General features: G+C 43.3%; 1 protein-coding gene and 1 pseudogene across 3 annotated transcripts in view; both read right to left on the bottom strand.

The window, feature by feature from the left end:
• Positions 1-26940, bottom strand: part of FAR2 (fatty acyl-CoA reductase 2) — a 159151-nt gene that overhangs the window by 44392 nt on the left and 87819 nt on the right. For all 3 annotated transcript variants that reach the window (XM_062195531.1, XM_062195530.1, XM_062195529.1), the window contains exon 2: positions 9003-9229. In XM_062195531.1, coding sequence (XP_062051515.1) covers positions 9003-9191 — 189 coding nt within the window. In that variant the 5' untranslated portion in view covers positions 9192-9229. The remainder of the gene's footprint in view (positions 1-9002; positions 9230-26940) is intronic.
• Positions 234-1180, bottom strand: LOC133762571 (Y-box-binding protein 1-like; annotated as a pseudogene).

The raw sequence follows: 26940 nt of genomic DNA, 5'->3' as shown, positions 1-26940 counted from the left end.
AACCAGGCTTTTTTAGAAAACACGTTTGTCGTTACCAAAAGGAGACATCTTTAGGTAAAAATAATAAAAACCCCATGCTGCATAGATAATACAGACTGTTCTAGTAATCTGGTCAACGGGAAAAAAGCAAGCACTTAGGGTCTTCAGCTCCAATCTTTTGTTCATTCCTGATTGCTGGAATTTCATATTCATTTCTTCTTGTTGGATGACTAAACCAGATGATGGTAGAGATGTTAAGCCGGCTTGTACTCAGCCCCGCCCTGCTCAGCCTTGGGAGCGGACGAATTAGCTGGTGATCGGCTGCTTTTGCCTCTTTGTGTCTTGTGGTTTAGGGTTACCTGGGCGTCTGCGTCGGTAGTTGAAGCTGCGGCGGTACCAACGCTGAGGGGGCTGCTGGCCCTGGGTCTCCTCTCCTTGGTTTTTCTTATCTTTTTCATTGCCGTCCTCTCCAGGCTGTCATAGGCGAGGAGGACCTCTGCGGAATCGTGGTCTATAACCCCGGTACACATTCTGTCTCACTGGTCAGCCTTGTTCTCCTGCATCCTGGCTGTCAGCACCTTCCCTCACTTCTCCCTGCACAGGAGGGTTGGAGTACCGTGGTCGATGCCCAGAGTCCCCGCATGCAGTAAGGTGGGACCCTGGCCTGCGGTAGGGCTTGGCCTTTGGGCGCGCTCTCCAGCCCCTCCTTCTTTTCCCCACTCTCACTGCTCTGGTCAGTCTGCTGGTCATTGCGTGGAGGACCCCTACGACATGGGAAGCGTCTGTAATGGTTACAGTCTGCTGCATGCTTACTGCCTTGCACTGGAACTCCACCAGGTCCTGTCACATTTGCTGCCTCCTCACCCTCTCCTCCTTCAACAACGTCAGACTCCACAGTCTCTCCATCTCCTGCACTGTGCAGGTACTTCCTGGGGTTATTCTTCTTTATGGCAGTCTGGGGTACAAATATGTCTTCCTTGGTGTCATTCCTGCTGATGAAACCATATATGTTCCTTATATTGAACCATTTTACTGTCCCCAAAACCTTTGTTGCGATGACCTTCTTGTCCCCGCCGGTGGGCGCTGCCGATGGGAGGCTGCCTGAGCCACTGCTCCCTGCGCCGCTGCCCGTGGTGCTGGGCTTGATTTTGGCTGCGCTGAGGGCGGCGAGTGGCTGCTGGGTCTCGGCCTTGCCACTCATAGTTGCGGTGATGGGGACTGGGGCTGCCTGCGGCAGCTGCGGCTTCTCCTGGGGTATGACGGTAACTAGGCCAGCCGCGGTGGGGCTGCTCTCTGCTCCTGCTACCGATCGAACTCAAAAATCTTTATTTCTGATAAAACAGTGAACTGATGAAGACACTGCAGGAATGTATGCATCTTTGTAAGAGTCTGGAACTGAGGCCATCTAGAGAGTCTGACTTTAGAATAATAAACAAAAGAGGCTGCTTGGGCCACTGAAATCGGAGGCTAATGGTAATAAAACCTTTATTTTGTACAGCACACAACACTTCAGGGCAGGTGTTTGGTGTAGCAGTTAGGATGCCACTGGGGCAGCCAGGTTCCATACCCAAGTGCATGGCTTTGAGTCGCGGCTCCACCTCCCTTCTAATGCACTCCATGAGAGGCAGCAGAAGACGGCTCAAGTGCTTGGGTCCCTGCTACTATGTAAGAATCCTGGCTTTGGCCTGGCCCAGCCCGGATTGTGGAGGGCATTTGGGTAATGAACCAGTAGATGGAAGTTTTCTGTCTCTCTCTCTCTCTCTCTGCCTTTCAAACAAATATATATAAAAAATTCATACTTAGGATCTCATTGAGTTTTAGCAAATCCCTGTGAAATAGCTATTGTTATCAAGTCCATTTTATAGATGAGACAAAAAAAAAGTCATGTTAAATAAACACAGTAAGTTAAGTTCCATTGCTCTGGTTTGGGAGGGAGTAGATAGAGCTCCAGTGTTCTTTTTACTACTCTATGCCATCTCTCAAAACAGATACAAGAACTGAGACTAACTGCAATCTATGATTAACGTTAAGACCTTTAGCAACTTTAACCAGCTAGAACATAGCTGTGAGACTCCAAGAAGTTAGCAAAAGGTAATATTTGTTGCCAAGTTCATGGAATAATGCCTAGAGTTTGTGTTAAATTCAGCATGATGAATTAAGAAACTCAATGACCTCATTCCCTCTTAGAAGGCTTATGAGGGCCGGCGCTGTGGCTCACTAGGTTAATCCTCTGCCTGTGGTGCTGGCATCCCATATGGGCGCTGGGTTCTAGTCCCGGTTGCTCCTCTTCCAGTCCAGCTCTTTGTTGTGGCCCAGGAAGGCAATGGGGGATGGCTCAAGTGCTTGGGCACCTGTATCCGCATGGGAGACCAGGAGGAGGCACCTGGCTCCTGGCTTTGGATCTGCATAGCTCCGGCCGTAGCAGCCATTTGGGGAGTGAACGAATGGAAGGAAGACCTTTCTCTCCATCTTTCTCTCTCACTGCCTAATTCTATCTGTCAAAAAAAAAAAAAATCAAAGAAAAAAAGAGAAGGCTTATCAGGGCAGAATCCTAATCAAAAGATAAGGCACTTGAGTCACCTGTTGAAGGTCAAGGCAGGTGCCACAGATGTTAGTCCTAAGTGACTGTTCTTTGTATTGTTTGACTTTAATTCATAAAACTTGAATTAATGGGCGTTGGCCTGCCATGGGTCAACTTGGTCTCATTCATTCCACGTAAGAGCAGAAGTGACCTTGAAGAATTAGCTGCCTGGGAGTTCTCAGCCGTCTTGGAGAAGAATTTCAATTGGGGGAACAGTCAATCGTTACTGAAGTAAGAGACAAGGATTGTAAGGCTGACCTGTGGGTTACAACAGCAGAGTAGAACATCTCCAAGGGTTTTGTCCACGTAAAGTACAAAACAATCAACTTTTGCTTCCTCTCTCTAAAATCTGCCCGTCAACAGGTCAGTTCCCATTCAGAGATAACGACACTAGAGCTCAGTAGTTTCATTTGATTATTTTTGTTTTCATTTAAGAGGTAGAGAAAGAGCTCCCATGCTTTGATTCACTCCCCTGAACACCTACAACAGCCGGGCCAGGTCAGATCCAGAACTCAATCCGGGACCCCACATGGGTAGCAGAGACTCAAGTACTTCACCCAACACTGCTGCCTTCCAGGGTCCACAGTAGCAGGAAGCTGGAACCAGGAGTGGAGCTGGGACTTGAACCCAGGCACTCTGAGATGTGCAGGGTTCCCAGGTGGAGTGTTAACCTATGTGCAAACGTGAACCCCTCAACATATCTTAAAATCATGAGAATCCCAGTCCGAAGCCAACTGCCAAATCAGCGAATGCTTCAAGCTCTCCATCGCTGGCCCACGTGCTATCTTCCAGTAGCAGTTTCAAACATTTTCTCCCAAATCTCTCAACATCACCCCTAATACCATGAAGTCCACGATACAATTTAACCTTCTGGAGGCAACGGCCTCATCGACCCACCTCTTTATTAAGTCTTCCTCACAAACTCCTAAGTCCTACCACAGGAGGAAAACATATTTTTCTTTGTTGTTAAAAGTTAGTCCTCAGCCTCAAAGAGACTTTGCTGCTATAATGAAATTGCTGAAAATATGCCTAAAGGAGTGCCTTGACAGGGAACACTTACTACAGCATCAAACTGCTCAGTCTGTTTCTGGTTTTGTGGCAAAAGGCATTAATTATCCTCTGTAAATTTTTGACTTCTGTGGTCAGATAGAGGCATACAAAATAGGCAGAGTCTAGATTGGCACTAAAAGGGAGAATGATGTAGTTCAGTATTTTTGCAGCATTTTATTTAAAAAGTGAAAATATTCCCAATTTTAATATACATGATGGATTATTTAAAAGATTTATTTATTTGAGAGACAGAATTACAGACAGAGGGAGAAAGAGAGACCTCACATCAGCTGGTTCATTCCCTAAATGGTTGCAAAGGCCAGAATTGCGTTGATCTGAAGCCAGGAGCTATTTCTGAATCGCCCACATGGGTGCAGGAGCCCAAGCACTTGGGCCATCTTCCATTGCTTTCCCAGGCCATTAGCAGAGAGCTGGATTGGAAGTGGAGCAGCCAGGATTTGAACAAGTGCCCATATGGGATGCCAGCACTGCAGGAGGAGGCTTAACCACAGCTCCAGACCCTAGATTTTTAAAATACGGGGCATTTTCTGTAATATCCCACAAGCTCAGTGTACTAAAGCCATGGTCACCCTCTGGCATTTTCTTGAATGCAGTCATCTCTGTCTGAGCTTTAGTGACATCATTCTTGGGTCATCCCCTGGGCACAGAATTTTAAAACAAGTCCCATTTGCTTATATCTCAAAGTACCTTGTACTTTTCCTATATGGTATTTTTCAAAATGCATAAATATACATTTAGATCTTGTAAAACTTGTCCAGAGATCTGTGAGGCCAGTTCGCAAATCAGTTCCCTTCACTACTTTATCCCTGCTATTCCCGTGGCACCTGGGATATTTGGCTGTTAGTTAAATACTTGCCATACTTGCAAGCTCACAGTGAGATGTTCTTCCCCCATATGTGTGCCCACTTTTCATTTCTGGGCTTCTAGAAGTTTCCCTACTTTGCCTCTTGCTCAGCTGCTCTTTAAGGTGATTTTATAAAAACATATCTTACGTGATAGGCTTAGGTGTTCTGGATAAGATGGCATCTTTCAGACCCTTTGTTCCAAGAGTTGGCAACCTTCTGTGCATGGGTTAGGTAGTAAATATTCTTAAGTTTGTGAGTCCCTTGATTTCTGTCACATACTTGTCCATGTTGCTTTGCATCGTGATGTTATTTATAGGATTGGAAATCATCGAGCTGTCAGCAGGCGGAAGAGACCCTGGCTTGGAGTGCCATGTGCTGAGAGCACCATTCAGACTCCCTCACTACGTGCATATGAACAGTAAAAGCCAGCATTCACTGAGTCCCTGCTCTGGCCCACTCTCTAGTGCTCTCCCGTACCAGCTCTGTTCCATCTCACGACAGCACAAAAGGCAGCACCATGCAGAGTGGGCACCAGCAGCTCAGTTACGCCATCACACGCCTCAGCGGACAGGAGAGGACACCATCTCGGTTCTGTTTGGTTCTGGAAACCACGCTCTACCTAGGATGTTCACCTGCTAATGCTCGTGCTTCTGTCTCTTTTCAAGGGTCTGAGTTGGCACATAGCTGTCACCCTTCTCAGGCAGCCACAGTGCCTCAGGAGCGGTGACTTCACCTGAGCTCCAGGGGAGGAGTGATGGATCCCTGAGCAGCGACTGGCTTAGAGCTGTGATCTGGGAACGCTTCAGGGCATGGCGTTCCTCAGGTCACAAGGGTTGCTTCAGCAACGGCCATGTGACCTCACCCAGGCTGAGCAGACGGAAGGAACTTTCCTGAGGGGGTCTAGCAGAGATGTCTGTCAGCCTTGGACGAGAGCTCAGGGAGCTCCAGCCTCTGTCCATCCAAAGGTTGTCACAGGTGCACAGGTGTCTTTAAAAGGATCATGACAGATGTGTCATATGACGAAACTGTGCATGCATTTCAAAATATTTTTGCACTAAAATAGATATATCTTTGAGTTCCATTTCCTATGTTTTTTTTTTTAAGTACCCTTGTTTGTGAAGCTTGAAACTATGGCAACCGTTTTAGTCACAGGGGCCCAAAGCCCCAACAAAATGGTAGAGTTGAGGGGCTCACAGATGGAGACAGCTTGAGCTCCAGGGCGGTCACGCTCCTTAGCACTCCAGCACTGTGGGTTTTCCATCACATCGTCAATACATGATCTTTGTTTTTAAAGACAATTTCAATTATATTTTCTGTAACTATTTGAAAACCCTCAGGACCTGGACTCAGTACACCTCTTGAAGCCAACTCAGTCACCCACCGTTTCCCATGCAGACCACACCCTCCGTGCTCTGCAGGTGTGATGCAGAAGATAGAATCTGTTCTGGTTTGTAGCCAGGTAAACCCAGAGACTGCCTTCAATAGGACGTTTCTGAGCTAGGCATTACGGTGAAACCGCTGCTTGTAGCATCCCATTTAGAGCCCTAGTTTGAGCCTTGGCTGCTCCATCTCCCATCCAGCTCCCTGCTAATGTGCCTGGGAATGCAGTAAAAGATGGCCCAATTACTTGGGCTCCTGCTACCCATGTAGGAGACCAGGATGGAGTTCCTGGCTCCTGGTTGTTGTTAGACATTTTGGAGTGCACCAGTGGGTGGGAGATTTCTCTCTCTTTCTCCTTCCCTCTTTTTCTCCCTCCCTCTCTCCCTCATGCTCAGCCACTGTATCTTTTAAATAAATAAATGAATCTATTGCATTTAAAGATTTCTTTTTCCCTACAATTCCTTTTGGGAAAAATATATGAAGAAAACAGTTTATTCAAATAAACTCTATTTGCATAACTTAAAGTGAGACCATTAGTGGTTAAAACCATACCTTATGATGTCAGAACTGGATTTGAATCTGGAACAGAGAGAAGCAGAGAAAAAGAAGAGAGGAAGTACGTGGGAGATAGATTTGCCTGAGTGAGGAATGTGTTACTGCCCCATTTTAAAGATAGGGAAATCAAGGTGCAATGCAACAAGGTAGCTCTCTTGCGCACCATCCCAAGGTTAATAACTGGTAGTGCTGATATTCCAACTGAGATCAGTCTACCTTTGCAACCCATCCATGAGAGTTCCCAGCTGATAGACTGCTGGTCTTGGGTCCACACTTGGAGAACTGCTGCCTGTAACAGCCGGCAGCTGACAATAAAGAGCCCAATTGTGGTAGCAAGTGTGAAGAGTGGCAAGGCATTTCACAGATGTTATACACAGCAGAACCACGATTTCCAGAACAAAAGTAATGTTGCTCTGTAACCAAGTGCAAGGCATCAAAAAGCAGCAGGTGAATATGAGGCTGACCACAGGACACTGCTATGCTATTTCCCTAGGTGTCTGCAGCTGGCTCCAGAGCTGCTGACTACAGAGGTGTGTCTGTGATGGGATGGAAACAGTGAACATGAGGAATACTCAACTGAGCAGTGCTGTCTGGAGGGAACAGGGAGTTGATCTGAGGTTCTGGTTTAATGTCTATCAGCCTTTGACTGTTAGTCTTAAGATCCATTATTCACCAGGAATGTAGGGTAGGGTAGAAGCAGGTATGGCAACCCTGGACCTGAAGTCTGACTCTCTTTTAGTAGGTGGATAATAGACCTTGGTAAATCAATGGTTCAAGTCTCAGTGTCACCCACCCATGATAGGATATTATCAATGGTTCTTATTTGCACAGGTTTATTGCAAAGATAAATGACAGGCAGCATAAAAGACCCTTTCAATAGTGTGTTGTAGTTACTGAAGACCTAGCTAATTCCTATTATCATTGGTCAGGCAGTGAGAGGCAGGAGGAGCTTTTCTGATTCACTTAATGATGGTCTATGCCAAAAGTTTACCCTGGTGCCAGTGGACAGATTTGATCCTACCAGAGTTCGTGGGCAGTGGGTGTATAATGTGCAGCACCATGAGAGACACATGTGCTTGTCAGTTGCTAGAGCTCCTATACACTGGACAGGAAACGTCATAAAAACTCACAATTTTCTTAATTTTCCTTTTGCTAGCCTTAAGTGACCTTGTACGCTCCACACAGTGCAGTGGGACGTGGTTGCTGTCATTTCTATTTTAAATTCTGGAAATCTGGAGCTCATTGATAAATCAGAATTTCCATCCAGAATGCTTGAGACCAAAACCATACCGCCTTGAAAATTAAAAATTACAACTTGATATATATATATATATATATATATATTACAGTTTTTTAGAGGAACCAGAGTTTAGACATCCAAATGCTTATTCACAGTTATAATATTTCATTTCCAATGTTTTTACCTTAGAATAAATTCTGGGGTAATAGAAATTGCAAGTTTGCAATAAAAGACATAACTGCTAAATCTTGTAGAGCTGAGACAACTGACAGCATTATTGCAGACTCCTTAGGAATCTTTCCTCCAAATGCAACAGAACATAGGAATATCCAAAAAACTGGGGATTAAAAAAACTAGATCAGGCCGGCGCTGTGGCTTAACAGGCTAATCCTCCACCTTGCGGCGCCGGCACACTGGGTTCTAGTCCCGGTTGGGGCGCCGGATTCTATCCCAGTTGCCCCTCTTCCAGGCCAGCTCTCTGCTATGGCCCGGGAAGGCAGTGGAGGATGGCCCAAGTCCTTGGGCCCTGCACCCCCATGGGAGACCAGGAGAAGCACCTGGCTCCTGGCTTCGGATCAGCGAGATGCGCCGGCTGCAGTGGCCATTGGAGGGTGAACCAATGGCAAAAAGGAAGACCTTTCTCTCTGTCTCTCTCTCTCACTGTCCACTCTGCCTGTCAAAAAAAAAAAAAAACCTAGATTACATTTAGAGGAGAATTAGTGAAGAGCTCAGATGAACTGCGACAGATTTCAAATCTGGAGCGTCTACTCGGAAGGATTTTTAAAACTTTTCAATTCATTTGAGAAAGATTGATTGATTGATTGATTTCCATCTTCTGGTTCATTCCCTAAGCGCCTGCAACAGCCAGGGCTGGGCCAAGCCAAAGCCAAGAGCCCAGAACTCAATTCAGGTCTTCTACTCGGGTGCCAGGGATGCAGGCGATGCAGGCGCTGAGCCAGCACCTGCTGCCTCCCAGCGTCTGCCTTAGCAGGAAGCTGGGATTTGGCTGAACCCAGGCCCTCTGATAAGGGAGGATGTGGGCATCCCAAGCAGCGTCTTCCCAGCTGTGCCAGGCGCCCAACTGCCCCACACTCCGGGAGCTTGAGAATTTTGATTCTCGCAGACTTCCAGAACAGAACTTCCAGAACTTTCTCAGCTGCCCTCTCCTGAGCCTAGGCAGCGTCTAAGGGGAAAACCCCACAGATTTCCGCACCCAGGTGGCTGCTACCTTGCTCAGCCTCTGTCCTTTGGCCATGCGACGTTCTGGCCCCCGCTAGCTTCGTGGGACAGAGCTGGCGCCTTGTCTTAGGGCTCTGCTCGTCATCACATGTGGTCCTTCCCATACACATACCTTACTGTTGAGGATCTGGAAGACCCTCTGCTGCAGCGTCTGGCCAGCCTTGGGCCTCACAAGGATGTAAACGACTTTGAGGTCGGGGCTGGTGCGAAACAGCTTCTCCATCAGCACTTTGCCCATGAAGCCCGTGGCCCCTGTGATGAGGATGGACTTGCCGCTGTAGAAAGCCGCAATCATGGACATGATTCCTCCCTTTCTGTTGTGTAGCTCCAGAGAGGTTCCTGAAAAGGAAGAGAAATAAGGACACATTACATTACAGAAGTTCTCAAATGCCGGGTCCTGTCAAACGTGAGCTTTGAATGCAGGATGAAAGGTCAGGCCTGGTGAGAACATCACGGCTTACGGGCAACCTGATTTGTTTCCATCGCGATCTGTCGAGCTCACCTGACACACTACGCTAGGTGCAAGGAACTATAGGGAGGAAAAGAGCACAACATAGTTCCTGTTCCCAAGGCTATGCCCACAATCACATGGAGGAGACAGACAGCTTTAAGAGATGGTTACATAAAATTTGGGAAGTCCTAAAAAAGGTGGTGGTGGTGGGGGACCATGAAGGAGGGGTACTTAGCAGGATCTGGAAATTTCTGGAAGATGCTATAGCTGGAGACACTTGAGCTGAAACTTGGAGGCAGAGAAGGGTGTTCCAGCACAATTTTGAGCACCTGCCATGCCAGCCTCTCTGTTGAGTCCTGAAGATGTAGGTAAACAAGGCAGCCAGGTCCTGGCTGTGAACCTAACAAGGGAGGCCAGCAGTGCTGAGGCACAGAACCATACAGACAGGGTAACTGCAGCTTGTTACAAAGGCTACGAAGAAAACAAAACGGGGAGCATCAGCGCCATTCTCTTTAGGAAATCCAGATTGCAAATTCCATTAGCCCCTTTTAATGAGAGCTCATGTCACAAATATATTTTAATTTGAGAGGCAGAGACAGGCTGAAAGAGCTCCTGTCTGCTATTCACTCCTCTAATGCCCCCAAAGGCTGGCGCTGGGCCAGAACTGGAGCCAGGAAGCAAACCCAGGTACTCTGACGTGGGACACAGAAGTCCTAACCTCTACACTAAGTGCTCACTCCCTGAAAAATCTTTTTTTTTTTTTTTTAAGAATACTTCTGAATCTTTCACAAGTTACTAATGTGCTTGTCCTGTGGCATGATGTTAATCATACTACAGTCTACCCAGTGAGTTTCTCAGGAGGTTAGCTGTTTATATGAGTGTCGAATATTCTTAACTTGCTTTGGTGAAGCTCAGAGAAGCGGTGTCACCAAGTTTGGAAGGCAGGTGAGCATCCTAGATGGACATGCAAGTCCTTTACAAGGCTGAAGTCAGATCCCAGCTCACATTTAGGAGTTGTGTAATGTCGGGCAAATGACTCTTCTCTCCGGCTGCATTTCTTCAGTAAAATTTAACAGGCATGCAAGGGTGAAATGAGTGAATGTACATAAAATCCTTAGAAACCTAAGTTGCCGATCCCCTACACCCAAGTATTGCTCTTGTACAGTCACTGGTTTTATATTTTTTATTTTAATAGTTTATAGATTTTTCTTACATTTGTTTTACTGAATTCATTCTTTTTCTGATTTATTTTTAGCTGGAAACAATTGTACATATTTAAGAGGTGCCATGTGATATTTACTCTTTTGGAATTAGAAGAAAATGTATTATAAGCGCCAAGTGAAGCACTTTTACTAACTACTCTAATGGTTCCTGGTGATACGTCTTGCTATTCCTTTATGCCTGAGACACTTAGGTGCCATATTCCTTTAACATGATCTGAGGCATAAAGCACGTGGTTGGTAGAAAATCAGGAACAATAACTGAGTTTGGGTACGGTGACTTCCCTGCTCATCTGTTCTAAAGGTGCCTGTCTTACCGTATCGTATGCTATAGCTGAATTGTGTTCTCTAGAAATGTAAAGACGCTGTTATTTTAGTCCCAGGCACGGTTTTGCAACCTAGGATTTAAAGTGCAAAGTTGTGCCACATAGCATTTAAGGTGGTAAGGAGAAAGATGTCTTTAATGAGCCTGCTTCTTGGGAGACATCAGAAGACTGAAATGTGTCCCTGAAGAGCGGAATTTGCCCATTCTGTCTGGAGTCCACATACTTCTCCATCGCCACAGGAACTCGCAGGGTACACTGAGTGCTGTGACAAGAAAACAGAACAGGAACCTGGCCCTCATTCCCTGCTTGTCACGAGGAGGTGGCAGAGAGACTGTGGCCGTGATTCTAACCAGCTCCAGTGTTGATGAAAAACACAAAGGGAATTCCTTTTTCTACCTCTTGTTTCCATTCCCAAGATAGGGCTCAGTTCCTGACTCCATGAAGTCCAATATGATACATGACAACTTTGTGATGTGCAGAAATGGCTAACCCCTCATGTAAATCATTAAAATAAATTCATACCTTTTTAGAATTAAAATTTCACACAGTAATGGAGCATATCCAGTGCTAGAATGGAGAATATGTTTAGCACAGCTGACTGAGTCTGGGCTGCTGAGAGTGAGAGTACCCTGTCCCTTCTCATGTTGAGGTTCTGAGAAGCCTAGTTTGCTTTGACCATCTCCAGATTATTTTTTTTTTAATTTAACGCAATATTTATTGCACTGTGTATTAGGTGTTGCAGAATATAAAAAAAGTAGAGCTGACATGAAATACTACAAAGCAATTACTGAAAAGTTGCAGACAATATGAATAAAAATGAAGAAGAGATCCCTGCAGGCCAAAGGGGGAGTTTTCTGGATATGGAACTGATAAAATTTGGGAAATTTAGGCAGAGAGGAAAGACATAAAGACCATGTTCCATTTGTAACTCATGAAGTGAGTGAAAACAAATAAACTAGCTTAATTCAAATCAGCAAACTGTAACTAAGTTGGGGGGGGGATTTGGTAAATGCACACAGTATGCCTATATCCCTGGCTCCAATAAATCACCTTTATTTTTTTTTTATTATAGTTCATTTTTAGTTTGATTTTATATACAGAGGACCAACTCTATGCTGAATATAGATTTCAACAGTTTACACCCCCCAACACACACACATAACATATAGAGTACAGTTTGAGAACAAGTTTTGCAGTTCATTCTCATAGTACAACTCATTAAGGACAGAGGTCCTGCATGGGGAGCAAGTGCACAGTGACTTCTGTTGTTCCTTTAACAGTTGACACTCTTATTTATGTTGTCAGTGATTACCCGAGGCTCTTGCCATACCAAAGCTATGGAAGCCTTTTGTGGCCACAGACTCCTTCAGTATTTGGACATAGCCATAAGTAAAGTGTAAGTTCTCTCATCCCTTCAGAGAAAAGTACATCCTTCTTTGATGGCCCCTTCTTTCCTCTGAGGTCTCAGAGATCCATCATGTAGGATATTTTTTGCCAGAGTCTTCATCTCCAGATTATTAATTCTCCCAACAATCCTATATGATGCAGGATACCTGATTCTTGAAGAAAAGAAGGGGCTCTTGGGAGTCAGTCTATGTATTTCATTGAATGTCCTGACGTCTCAAGGGAGCACAACGATGGGGCCATATGCAGCTTATATTCCTCTGTTCTATTCTGGAGTATTTTTTTCTCCCTGAGGTCACCTAGTTTCCACGGTCATGAGCAGTGATAGTTTTTGCTTTTTCTTTGGTAGTGAAAATGGGCTTTTCTCATCTCTAGAGAAGGAATCTTAAGTCAGTAGTCATATCAGGTCACACATTTGTTTCAAGTTTCTTACATGGAAACTGTGCTCTTAGGGCGGATCTTCTGGAAAATAAAAAATTAGAACTCCAATACTTAAGAGAGACAGGCTTATCCAAGTGTCTTGGCTGTGCTTTGGGGAGAAATATTTTTCAAAAGAAACATGGTGTTTTGTTTCACATCTTGGTCTTGCTGACAGTTTTCTGATCCTTCTGGCCCAGGGAAGGTCTCTGGGAGAGATGGGATGCTTAGCAGCACCCTGTCCTTTGGCTGCCATCAGGTGGCAGCTCCTCTTACCCCCACCCCACCAGGTGTGAACCCAAAATTTACTCTGCCAAATGTGCCCCTAGCAAAAAACTGCCTCCTTCCCTGAGAACTGTTCTAGAATCTTCTTTAATTTTCATTTTTATAATATTTAACACAAGGGTCTTAAGTCAAAATTTATGAGTTAAATTTCTGCTTGTGAAGTCCTGTGCAAATGTAATCCATGGCCAGTCTGTGCATTGTCTATATGGACTTGCTTCTCTGTGCAAATTACATACATATGTGGCACATCTTGATCATGTTCATAGTGGAGGAAGGAAGACTTTCCCAGAGGACAATTTCCCACTCTTGACCAAATTTCTTCTCTCTGTGCAATATATTAGTGCACTAACCCCGCCTTTCACATAGCTCAAGCCTCTCACTGTCAGTCAGAAACCTACCAGGACAAACTTAGCAAAGAGTGGCAATGGACCCAGTGTGGAGCAGCTGAGTGTCGTTGGCTGTCTAGGAATGACTCCATGCTTAACCATTTCTATCTCACTGATGAGTAATTCTGTTGCTGTGTTTTGAAGATTCAAAGAATGCTGTGTGTTGGGAGAGATTTCATACAAATGGAGTTGAGGCTGATGATGGGCACGATTGTATGGACCAGTCTGACGTAAGAATCAATGCTGCCTTGTAAATCACAGGAAATGAACGTTGCTCTGCCTCATCAAAATTAAGCATGGAGGGGCTGGCACCTCGGTGCAGTAGGTTAATCCTCCACCTGCAGCACCGACATCACATGTGGGTGCAGGTTCTAGTCCCGGCTGCTCCTCTTCCAATCCAGCTCTCTGCTATGGCCTAGGGAAGCAGTGGAGGATGGGCCAAGTCCTTGGGCCCCTGTACCCGCATGAGAGACCAGGAAGAAGCACCTGGCTCCTGGCGCAGCTCTGGCTGTTGCGGCCTTTTGGAGAGTGAACCAATGGAAGGAAGACCTCTCTGTCTGTCTGTAACTCCACCTCTTGAATAAATAAATAAAATCTTTTAAAAACTAAAGCATGGAAAGTCTTTCAGTCAGTATACAAATTAAGGGAAAGCATTTACAAAATAACATTAACAAAGAACACGTACAAACAATGCACATTAAGAATCTCTATGATTATATTAGTGTAACTGATGGGAGGGGAGGAAGTTGTGGAATTGTCAGGTGGAATTAAAGGTGAACAGTCTTATATCTGTAGTTTTCTGTAGTTTTAAAAAGATAATCTAAAGCACATACTTTACAAACAAGTTCTTAGAAAGTAGTGACAGCCAGTATTTTTATACTCTTTATTTGCTGTGGGCACAACAGGTATAAGGTAATTTGCAAAACAAACTCCCTTGTTTGAGATATATTTAAATAGTTTTTAAAAGAGTGGCCCAGATGGCACTGTGCAGTAATGTTTTAACCTGCAGTGTGTTGGTATTTAAAGACTGGGCCCTGGGGAGGTGAGGCAGGTTAACCGAGGTCATAAGGGTGTGGTTCAGATCTGATAGGACCAAAGTTCTGATGAGGAAGAGACTGAGGGAGAGCCCCCTTAACTGTGCTGGCACAGAGCAAAGACCATGTGAGGACTCTGTGCGAACAGCAGTCTGCAAGCTGGAACACAGGCTGTATGAGAAACTGATCTTACTGCTGCCTTGATGGTGGACTTGCAGCCTGCCCAACTGTGAGCAAATAAGTAAGTGTTGTTTAAAGCCACCATGTCTGTGATGTTTGCTATAGCAGCCTGTGAAAACCAACACACAACCCAATGTGCTTGAACAAAGAAAGGCACTCACTTTTTAACTCCTGAGTAAAATATCTCTTCAGAATAATTTACATCAACCTTCTAAATTCCAGAATAAGCCTTTATCATGAAGGAAACATACAATTTTGGTTTTCATATATCTGTGAAATGTGGACAGGTATTTTAGGATGACCTTATTAATCCACGGCTTCAAAAATTTCTATTTTTAGTCACACATCTACTTATCAAGCACTTAGTGACAAAAATGTTTTTCTTCGGAGAGCTGTTATTATTGTTGTAGTTTCCCCAAGTATGTCCCAAGGTATACAGTTCAGAAATGAATTGAGGGACCTTTCATTATATGGGCTTAACATAAAATTTTTCTGGCAAAAGGAAGACGAACCCCTAGGGGTTCCGTGTGCAGCAGTTGAGACCTGGTCTTGCTAACTGGATGCATGGTGCTCCACAGTGGAGAAAAATCCATTTGGAAACAGTCCCATCTAGGGAGGGGTGTGCCAAGCTGGCTTTATGTACCTCTGATTTAGCAGTCACCTCGATACACTCCTTCTAGCTTATTCCTGTGTAGTTCATCTACAAGTCTTTTAAGAAGGCAAGTCTAATAGACATGAAAAAGGAAAAGATATGGCCTAAATCCATCATTTCTACATAACTTGTTAAACACATGTATTGAGTGTCTACTATGAGCTAATACTACATTAGGCATGAACAGTAACTAGGTAAGAACCCTCATTAACAGTGAAGTGTTATTAAAATCCAAGGGATTGTTACCAATGTTCGTAAGAGACAAGTAAAGCATTAGTTAACATATGAAGATTATAAAACAATATCAAGGCAGCCACAACCAAAAGCAAATCTTGATGCTTTCTATTTCCTCTTAGTGGTTAATAAATTACATCAAATGAAAGAATGGTTGATGTATTAGTCCAATGAGTATAGGAATCCATCCAAGTGGATAGTAAGCCAACTCTTTTTTTTTTTTAATATTTATTTGAAAGGCAGTTATGGAGACGGAGGGAGGGATGGAGGGAGGAAGGGAGAGAGAGAGAGAAAAGAGAAAGAAAAAGAAAGATATCTTCCATCTACTGGCTCACTCCCCAAATGGCTGCAATAGCCAGAGCTGGCACAGGCCGAAGCCAGGTGCTGGCAGCTTCTTCTGGGTCTCCCATGTGGCTGCAGTGACCCAAGCCCTTGGGCCATCTTCTACCACTTTCCCAGGTGCATTAGCAGAGAGTTGAATCACAAGTGGAACATCTGGGACTTGAACCGGTGCCCATGTAGGATAATGGTGTCACAGGTGCCGTCTTTACCCATTATGCCACAACATCAGCCCCAACATATTTGTTGTACTTGTGAAAGATTAAAGACTTTTTTAAAATTTTAATAATATCCTCCATTTAATAGAATAAAAGAAAGTAAGTCCTTGAGAACAAGTTTTTATCATTAATTAAGGAAGCAACTAAGAAAATAAGTAGTGGAGTTGGCACTGAGGCATAACTAAAACTTATGATACCTAAGAATATCCCCACTTAATACACTATAACAAAATAAATCTTTGAGAACAAGTTTTACTGTTAGCTCTCATAATACAACTCTTTGAGGACAGAGGTCCTGCATGGGAAGTTAGTACACATTGACTCCTGTTGTTAATTTAACAATTAACACTCTTATGTATGACGTCAGTGACCACCCGAGGCTCTTGACATGAGCAGCCTGGGCTATGGAAGCCTTTTGAAACCACAAACCATGTCAGTATTTAGACAAGGCCATAAGCAGAGTGGAAGTTGTCTCCTCCCTTCAGAGGAAAGTACCTCCTTCTTTGATGGTCCCTTCTTTCCACTGGGGTCTCACCCACAAAGGTCCTTCATGTAGGACTTTTTTTTTTTTTTTTTTTTTTACTACAGTGTCTTCACTTTCCTTGCCTGAAATACTCTTGTGGGCTTTTCAGCCAGACCAGAATGCCTTAAGGGCTGATACTGAGGTCAGAGTACTATCATTTGTCATACTATGAGTCTGCTCTATGGACTGCTTCCCATGTTGGACCATTCCCTCCTTTTTAATTCTATCTTAATTCTATTTACATGATCACTTTAACACTTAATCCTATCTATATGATCTCTTTAACATTTAAAATGCTATTTTTACCACCCAGCTTAAGGGGATTTGGGGCCCCATGGCAAGTTTTTTAAACAGTACTCTTAGAAGTAAGTTCATAGGAATGTCTGAGAATTATACAGCTTTATAGTTTCAAACTTCATACTCTTCATAATTACAACTTTAGGAACATGGTGATTCTTCTCATCCCTCTACCTCCTCCATCAAGATTAAAGACCCCATGGGAGACCAGGAGAAGCACCTGGCTCCTGCCATCGGATCAGCACGGTGCGCCGGCCGCAGCGCGCCTACCGCGGCGGCCATTGGAGGGTGAACCAACGGCATAAAGGAAGACCTTTCTCTCTATCTCTCTCTCTCACTGTCCACTCTGCCTGTCAAAAAATAAAAAATTTAAAAAATTTAAAAAATGTTATAAATTACTATTATATTAGTCTAGAAATTTTGAGAGATAAAACCAATAAGATAGAAGGATAGGTAGGTAGGTAGGTAGGTAGGTCAGTAGACGGATACCTAAGAAAGAGTATCTTGACAAGCTCAAAACTACTGAAACACTAGAAGTTTCACAGAGGAAGAAAGCTACTGAATTTTGCCAGACTTAATTCTTATCTTTGATAGGCAGCTGCCTGATTAATAAGGTTAAGGTCGTTGCTACTTCTCACTCCTTAGGTCCAACCAACATGATGCCATCAATCATGGGCCATGTGGGATCTTGCAGAGGGAAAGACAACAACCAAGATCCATGCAAATTCAGTTCTAACATTGGGCTGGGGTGTTGCCACACCGCTCAGGAAGGAGAGTGAAGCAGTCTGATTCTGCTGGTCCGCACTAACGGGGGTAGAGAATATGGTAGTTGCCAGATCAACAGCTGTGTCTCAGCTACCAGGGAGGTGTTAATTTGCTCAAGCAGAGAAATCACATCCTGTACAGATGTGGTTGGTGTTCACTATCTCGTTTAGCTTACAATGATCTACTGCCGTTTTCCAAAATCCTTTTGTCTCCTGCACAGGCCAAATGCATGAGTTGAATGGGGATGGGATGGTTAACAAACCCCTGCCTCTTCAAATCCTTTCTGGTGGCATTGATCTTGGTTGTCTCTCCAAGAATGTGGCATTGCTTTTAGGTTACCACGGCAGTTCTAGGGCTTCTGCTTGGCCTTTCCCACAGTAACAGAGCTCACTCTATAGGGTGGAGAAATACTGTGGGGATTTTGCCAGTGGCTGAGTACGTCTGTTTCTGTGTACACTTGGAACTGGGAAAAGGAGCACAGAATGGGTTTGGGGGCCCACTATGAGACACATCTGTGCTAAAAGTCCATTGAGCTCTTGAGCTCCACAAATCCCTCCTCTGAGCAGAGGGCCACAGTTCATAGCCAGAGTGTAATCATGCCTGGAAGGTCAATTATTACCTTTTCTTCAACTCACAGCTACCCAGGCAAGAGGTAACTTTGGGAAAGGCTGGGACAAAGACTGACAGAAAAAACTCGAGGGTCCTCCTTCAAGGGGATCTGGCCATCTAGATCTGAACACTGGCTCAAGTCTGAGAGTTCACTGATGGGCTGTGCATCTTTGTTTTTATGAGTCTAACATTTTGTTAAGTTGACCTAGAACTTTCCTGCCCGTGCTGATCTGTTTCACACCCAGGAATGTCATGATTGTTGGTGCCACAGGTCCCTGGAAGTCGGTGTGTGCTGCTTTCTGCCTTGGCTCTCCTCTGTATGTTATGGTGGCCATGCACATCTTGCCTGCGGCAGTTGAGTGTTGCCATTTGGCCGGCCTGGGATCCAATTACTCCCATTGCATTTAGGTTTTCTAATTCAGTGGAGCTGCTCCCACTTGTCTATTCTGTTTTATAGAAGAGCAATCACAGAAGTCTTCAAGGATAGTGGGGCTCAGCTAAATTCACACACAATTAATCTTCACATTTTCTCTTAAACACATTCAGCACATACAGCACTTCTTTTACATCTTTAATGAACAGGATTTTTTTTTTAAGTTTATTGTCATTTATTTGAAAGACACACACACACACATACACACACACATCCTCCATCCACTGGTTTAATTCCCAATTCCCATAACAGATAAGGCTGGGCCAAGCCAGAGACAATAGCCAGGTTTCACACATGGGTGGCAGGGGCCCAAGTATTTGTGTCATCTTCTATTTCCTTCCTAGACATGTGAGTAGGGAGCTGGGTCTGAAGCAGAGTAGGCAGAACTAGTAGCAGAACTTCAATATGGGCTACAGGATCCTGTGCTACAGTGCCCACCCCTCAGCTTTCTCTTCTGTGAACTGATAGTATACCTGTCTCACAGAATGGTTTTGATAATCAAAGTAATGGACAGGAGAGGCTATTGTTCCAAGTGGTCTGAGAATGATGTCTCTCTCTCTCTCCCCCACCCCACTTGTGTTTTTAAAGATTTATTTTGTGAAAGACTGACAGACAACAAGAGGCAGAGGCAGAGAGAGAGAGAGAGAGGTCTTCCATCTGCAGGGCCACTCCCCAGATGTCCACAATAGCCTGGGCTAGGCCAGACTGAAGTCCGGAGCCAGGCGCCCATGGCATCACAATGCCATGATACAGCTTTTGTTCGGCCTGCTACATGTTAGGACTGTTACTAGGACTCTGAGCCCAAATACCTTGTGGTTATGCAGTAATAAACTCACATCAAGTCACCCTTGACTACCTGGCAAACCACTGTATTTCATACTGTACCAGTCCTCACATACTAACAAGCACAATAACATGTAATGAAAAGTGGCTCAGTAAATTTGAGGGTACTCCAAAAAAGTTTTAGGAAACATGGAATTGAAAGGTCAGGTTATATTTGTGCAAAAGACTCTGAAATCAATGTGGATGAAAGGTCTTCAAAAATTTCATGAAAAATTTGTACCATGTAGAAGTTATGCATGGATTTCAACATTTTTTATGCCCAAATCTATCTTTTTAATTTTACTTTTCTATGAACTTTTTTTTATAGACTTTATTTATGTATTTGAGAGGTAGAGTTACAGAGGGAGAAACAGAGAGAAAGGGCTTCCATCCACTGGTTCACTCCTCAAATGCCTGCAATGGCCTGAAATGGGCCAATCTGAAGCCAGGAGTCAGGAGCTTCTTCCAGGTCTCCCATGTGTGTACAGAGGCCCAAGCACCTAGACCAACCATCTCTGCTTTACCAGGCCATAAGCAGAGAGCTGGATTGGAAGAGCAGCAGCCTAGACATGAACTGGCGCCCATATGGGATGCTGGCAACACAAAGACGTAACTCACTATATCACAGTGCTGGACCCTCCATGAACTTTTAAAAGCCCTTGTGTTATTTATCCATCCAAGGAAATTGCATGGAAAGAAAATCATTGAAATCAGTGAGGACCTTTAACAGGAGCTAGATTAAAATGAAGCTGAGCTCTCACATCATGAACTTAGTCCAATAATGGCACCATTGATTCATGGAACAATTAAAAATTGCTACAACATCATTGCACAAATCATTGTAGCACCCAAATGATGATAGTGGTTTATATATGAAAATACATAGTTCTTTCACAGGTATGTAGGCTATCAGAATTTGTTCAAGTCAATGATTAGACACAATATTTACTAACTATATGCATAAAAAGAAAAGATAACAGTGCTAGTCACTTTTTGTAGGGAGATTCCAGGGCTTAGTCATTGCTGCATAGCAAATAGTTATTAGTGAACCACATGGGAAATTAGTTTTAAAAATGATTAATCTGAAGGCTAGTTAGTAACGCGCAAACTGATATGATATGGTAAGCTGGAATTCCTTATTTCCTGTTGGTGTTAACAATCCTAACCTGTGCCAGTAAACTGACAGTATGTAACGAAACATTAGAGTAGCTATTAAAAGGCGGCTATAAAAAGATAGCAGGTAGATCTTCGGGAAGCACAAGATTCTGAATTAAGGCTCATCCTTTCCTCATCAAAATTCTCTCTATAAGATCTAGTGTCATGTCAGAATACTAAGCCACCAACAACACTGTTATTTTTCTCTGATAATGTACACTGACGTCTACTCAAAAAGTCAGCAAGATTCTAGGCATTTGTCTTTAAAACAAAGTACTTACAGATCTGGGAAAATCACTTCAACTTTGTATTAAATAGTGGGTAGCAACTATAGAATATGAAAAAAATACAGATTTTGTACAAGAAAATACAAAATCTCAGAAAAACAAAGCCCATCAAAGCTGCAATTGGTACAACTTTGTCTAATTTTTTCATAACACTTTAACAAAGAAAGTGTTCTGTTCTCTCCTCTAAGTTACTGTTATTGCAATGCATATTAACTCCATTTCATATTTTCTTTTTTTTATTAAACTTTTATTTAATGAATATAAATTTCCAAAGTACAGCTTATGGGTTACAATGGCTTCCCCCTCCCAAAACTTCCCTCCCACTCACAACCCTCCCCTTTCCCGCTCCCTCTCCCCTTCCAATCACATCATGATTCATTTTCAATCCTCTTTATATACAGAAGATCAGTTTAGTATATATTAGGTAACGATTTCAACAGTTTGCCCCCATATAGCAACACAAAGTGAAAAAAAAATACTGTTGGAGTACTAGTTATAGCATTAAATAAGAGTGTACAGCACATTAAAGACAGAGATCCTACATAATATTTTTTAAAAAAATTAATTTTCTATGCCATTTCCAATTTAACACCAGGTTTTAGAGTACACTATCTAATCAGGTCATGTAAGTTTCATAAGGTTTTCATGGCATTTAGTAGACTGTAAGATCCATGTTCTGTTCATTTTGCTGGCAGCAGGGTTAGACTATTCTTCACATGAAGAAGGTTGTTGTCTTAGAGTATAACTAAGTTGTGCCATCTCATTCTTAATCTGAACCATGACTTCTGAATTTATGGACAATGCAGTTTGTGTCTAGAGCAAACACCTATGACTACCAATCAATCAGAAAGAATTTTGACTTCCTTTTGATTTCTAGGCTCCCCACCTTAGACTACAGTAAAGAGATGGGGCAAAAGGGAAGACCTACGAGTTCCCAGCCCTGGATTCTTGCCTGTATTCTAACGGCCTGGGTCCAATCAGGAAGGGGATTCCTGTACCATGAAGGTAAAAGGCAAAATTTAGCAAGTTTGAGAACAGACTACCTAAAAAGCCTGTAAAACATTCAAGAGTAACACCCACTGAGATCCGACGCTCTTTATGACAGGACAGAGCTGTAGATCTCATTCATCAGGTCCATGTGATCTGGGTGATAGACACATCTGAGCCCAAATTTGCCCAATCCTTTGTTCTTTATCCATATATTAAAAAATATATTCCCAGAAACTTGTCTTAAAATTAACTGGTAACCTTCTTTTCTTTTTTTTTAAACTTTTATTTAATAAATATATATTTTGAAAGTACAACTATTGGATTACAATGGCTCCCCCCCCCCATAACCTCTCTCCCACCCGCAACCCATCTCCCACTCCCTCTCCCATCCCATTCTTCATCAAGATTCATTTTCAATTATCTTTATATAAAGATCAACTTAGTGTATACTAAGTAAAGATTTCAACAGATTGCACCCACACAAACACACAAAGTATAGAGTACTGTTTGAGTAGTGGTTTTACCAATAATTCGCATAGTACAACACATTAAGAACAGAGATCGTACATGGGGAGTAAGTGCACAGTGACTCCTGTTGTTGATTTAACAATTCATACTCTTATTTATGGTATCAGTAACCACCCGAGGCTCTTGTCATGAGCTGCCAAGGCTATGGAAGCCTCTTGAGTTTGCCAACTCCGACCTTACTTAGAGCCATAATCAAAGGGGAAATTCTCTCCTCCCTTCAGAGAAATGTACCTCCTTCTTTGATGGCCCCTTCTTTCAGCTGTGATCTCATGCACCGAGATCTTTCATTTAGGTGTTTTTTTTTTTTTTTTTTTTTTTTTTTTTTTTTTTTTGCCACAGTATCTTGGCTTTCCGTGCCTGAGAAACTCTCTGGGGCTTTTTAGCCAGATCTGAAGGCTTTTTAGCCTTAAGGGTTGATTCTGAGGCCAGAGTGCTGTTTAGGGCATCTGCCATTCTAAGAGTCCGCTGTGTATCCCGCTTCCCATGTTGGATCGTTCTCTCCTTTTTAATCCTAACAGTTATTATTAGCAGACACTAGTCTTGTTTATGTGATTCCTTTGACACATAATCCTATCTTTATGATCAGTTATGAACTTAAACTTAACATTTTGACTAGTAAGATGGCATGGGTACATGCCACCTTGATAGGATTGATTTGGAATCCCCTGGCACATTTCTAGCTCTACGATTAGGGCTAAGTCTGAATGAGCATGTGCCAAACTATACATCTTCTCTCTCTCTTATTCCCACTCCTATATTTAACATGTAGCCTTCTTTTCAGCATACTCTACCTCTAAGAGGTGTTTGTGACCAGTCATGCTACATAGCAATAATGTTCTCCAATCTGTAATTCCCTCTTGCGTAAAGATCACATTTCCATGTCAAGCCAATTATCTTCACCGTGTGATGATAAATTAAAATTCACCATCATGGAATATATACATTTTGACTTGAATCTGACCACTTTAGAACACTTACCAAGATGCATTACCAGTCACCGGGCTTCCTGGGCCTGTCACTCATATTCTATACTAAATAAACCTTACACGAACCCCTCCACAGAACCTGCTATTTCTCTTGAAAATAATAATATATAAAACAGTCTATCGAGCATAAAATAGCAAATAACAATATAAAATATTAAAACACTCAGCTGACTACATGAAGCAGTTTTGACTTCTTTTGATAAACAGGAAATTGTGTGCTGTGAAACACATGTTTTTGAACATAATTCCCAAAAAGATGCAAGGCACCCTAGGTGAGAATAGACAACAGCAGACTATCTATGGAAACCTCAGTACCCATATAAGGAGCAGCTTTTATAGGGACTGAAAGTTTCTGAGCAAGGGAGTCATAATAATCAGAGGGGCTGAGAATAGAAAGGGAAACACAATGGGGTGTATGGCAGTGGTGTAGACCAGAGATAGGAAGCGCTGAACCAGGGGCAAGGCAGGAAGGTTCTCATTCTTGAGTGTCAGTAGGAAATATCTGGAGTGTTCACTTACTAAAATCGCAGATGGGAGCCCTCCCACCCCATTCTGATTCATTAGATCTGGATGGGGATGCTCACTAATTAAACATGGAAAATACTCATGTGACTACTGCCACTTACAGGGAGCAGTGTGGGCTTGAATTTTAGTTCTACCATTGTTTAGCCATGATCTTAGGCAAAGTTGACAGCAATCGCCAGAAGCTGGTTTCTTATTTGTAAAATGGAAACAATATTGTTGGGAAGATTTATTTTAAAATGATGGACAGAACTTGACCCATACCGTTGTATCAATGAGGCTGGAGTAGAAGGGATGGGTGGAAGAAACAGTGGAAAGACATCTGAGTTTTCAGGATGTTTGATTTTTTTTTCTCTGATATACTTCCGTGTTCTTTGTTGGAGAAGTATAATTGCGTACATAAGTTTTCTGCCACATAGGTTCTTTAAAGGTAGAGACCAGAGTCATCACTATGTACCCCAGGCAGCATAACTGAATAAAAAAGTTCGATTAGACCTTGTCTCTAGCTACATTTGTGTTCACCATCGATTTCATATCTTACGCTTGAACTCTTTGAGGGAGGGCAGTGCACTCAGTTGGTATCTCTAGGGCTGGTAAATGATAGGCATCCAATCAATGCTGTTTAAGTGAATGAGTAAATGAACAGATGGCTGGCTAAGTGGAGCTCTGGAGGCTGAAATGCTTACTAGTCATGGCTGGTTGCTAATGCCGGTCTTTGATCGGTGAAATCTGAATCTCTCCAGCAGCTCTGCCATTCACAGGCAAGCTCAGCCTGTGGTTGTTGAGGTGAACACCATGAAGCAACTGGCTTGGAATCAGTTTCTGTGAAATCGTTTGCATAAGCTTAGTATTTAAAGTGGAGATCCAGTGCACTTCACACTGACACTAATAGGAAGCCACTTCAAGTCATCTTTGCTTTCTTCTTCAGTCAACAGTGCTGTAGCCTTTCATTTAATGTGTTCATTGGCACATTCTTTCTGGAATTCAGCATTTTGGGAGGAGGAAGTGACCAAAATAGATGTTCTAGATTTTGCCTATCATTTTAAGTTCCGTGATTTATTTTTAACCCAGACATTAGGAACACTGGCAAAATAAGAATGTATAGAAACAACCAAATGATCCAGCAGATGAGAACAAGGTAACACCTACTGTCTTCACAACAGCTTTGGATCTAAGTTGAGAAAGACATTGATGCAGTTGCTTTAGCGTAGATGCTGGGGACACAGCGCAGAACAACAGAGCTACCTGTTGAGGACAAGGAGCTTTGTCTCTCCTCCCGAAAGAGTTCTTCTTACTGAACTTTAAACAGTGCACATGGCTATAAGCTCACCTCACCAATGTCCCCAGAATACATCTTAAACTCAGCCTGACTTTGGGACCCTTGGAGTTTCTTTATGGTGTGGACAGTTCCCCAAAGTGAAATGAATGGGGAGGGCAATTAGGGACTCTGGTAAGGAATGCAGAGGTGTTTTGCTCACAATCAAAATGTCATTCCAATCATGGCTGAGGTCCACAGAAAAGGACCTAGTATGCCAGCAGACTCTTAGCTTCTCCACACCCTCCCATTTATGATCCAGATCCGTGTATCAGATGGTCATAGTTTCCAGCACTTGTAGAGACTACTTCTGTCTACTGCTTGCCTACTACATGATGGCACCATGATGGCTGCTTTTCACAGGTGTAGCTGAGAGACTGGATCGCTGTACAGATGGGGCATAACAATTAAACAGAACTTTGACCCCACAACCTGTGACAACATGTCCAGGAAAGCAACCCCTTATCTACAATAATTCCCTGGAAGGCAGCCTGCTGTTGATAGTGACAGTCCAGGAAGAGAAACAGCACTTGCTGGATCAACTGGCACCATCAGCTAGGACTTCCTTAATAACTGACAGAGCCTCTGTTTTTGTCCCCATTTCCAACTCCAACTGCCTTAAGCAAAAAATGCACATCCTAAGCACTTACCCAGGGTGTCCACTTCTAGCCAGCCTGCCCTCCGGATCCCCCAGGTCCGCACCTCCAAGCAGGCACACCTGTAGCCTCCCTTTTCTCCACTACAGTTTCCTGCTGCCCCCATCCAGCCTCTGCAGGCCCCTCCACAAAAACAAAGGTGATGGTAGCTGACGTCCTTGCTATAGCAAACTCAGAATCAACAGTTTTGGCTTTGCTCATTTGGTTGGTCGTCATTTGTTTCCACACAACTATCAAACCCATTTTACAGATAAGGGAATTGATAGAAATGAACTTTTAAATGGGGTCACACATGTAGTAGGGTAAAGGTTTGAGCTGATTCATTAATTGCAAAGTTACTCCATTAACCAGCTCCCAAATGTAGAAGAGGCTTTGCTCGCTAAATCTCATTTGTAATTCTGAATGCATTGCTCATTCGTTAAGAGGGAAGTGACTTCAAGTATAATGACAGTAGCCTACAAAGTTGCTGATTTTACAGTTTATTAATTCAGATGCACTGCTAAGGGCTTAAGGTGATGCCTAGGTTGATAATAACAATCATAATTCTGTATTTTTAAGAATTAATTATTTAATTTGAAAGGCAGATACAGAGAGAGATCTTGCATTTGCTGGTTTACTGCTCAAGGTGCACAACAACTGGGGCTGGGCCAGTCCAAAGCCAAGAGCCAGGAACTGCATCTGGGTCTCCCACATGGTTGGCAGGGATCCAAGTACTCAAGCCATCACTTGCTGCCTCCCAGGGTGATTAGCAAGGAGCTGGAATCAGGAGCTGATCAGGGCCTTTGTTGTAATGGAGGTGAGTATCCCATGTGGTACATATTTCTTCACCATATGGTGAATACATGAGCAGGTGTTGAACCAGTAGATGGCAAGACTGGAGTTACTCTTAGGGAAAATGATACTTTAAAAATTAGACTTTGGTGCAAAACATTTTTGAAATCCATGCGATGAGGTAGTCTTCCACAAGTTCATGAAAAAACTGTGCATGGATTTGAAAACTCTTTTGCCCCCAAACA

The sequence above is a fragment of the Lepus europaeus genome, chromosome 6 (genome assembly GCF_033115175.1).
Source record: "Lepus europaeus isolate LE1 chromosome 6, mLepTim1.pri, whole genome shotgun sequence".
Lineage (NCBI taxonomy): Eukaryota > Metazoa > Chordata > Mammalia > Lagomorpha > Leporidae > Lepus > Lepus europaeus.
This window is presented reverse-complemented; position numbering and strand designations above follow the sequence as displayed.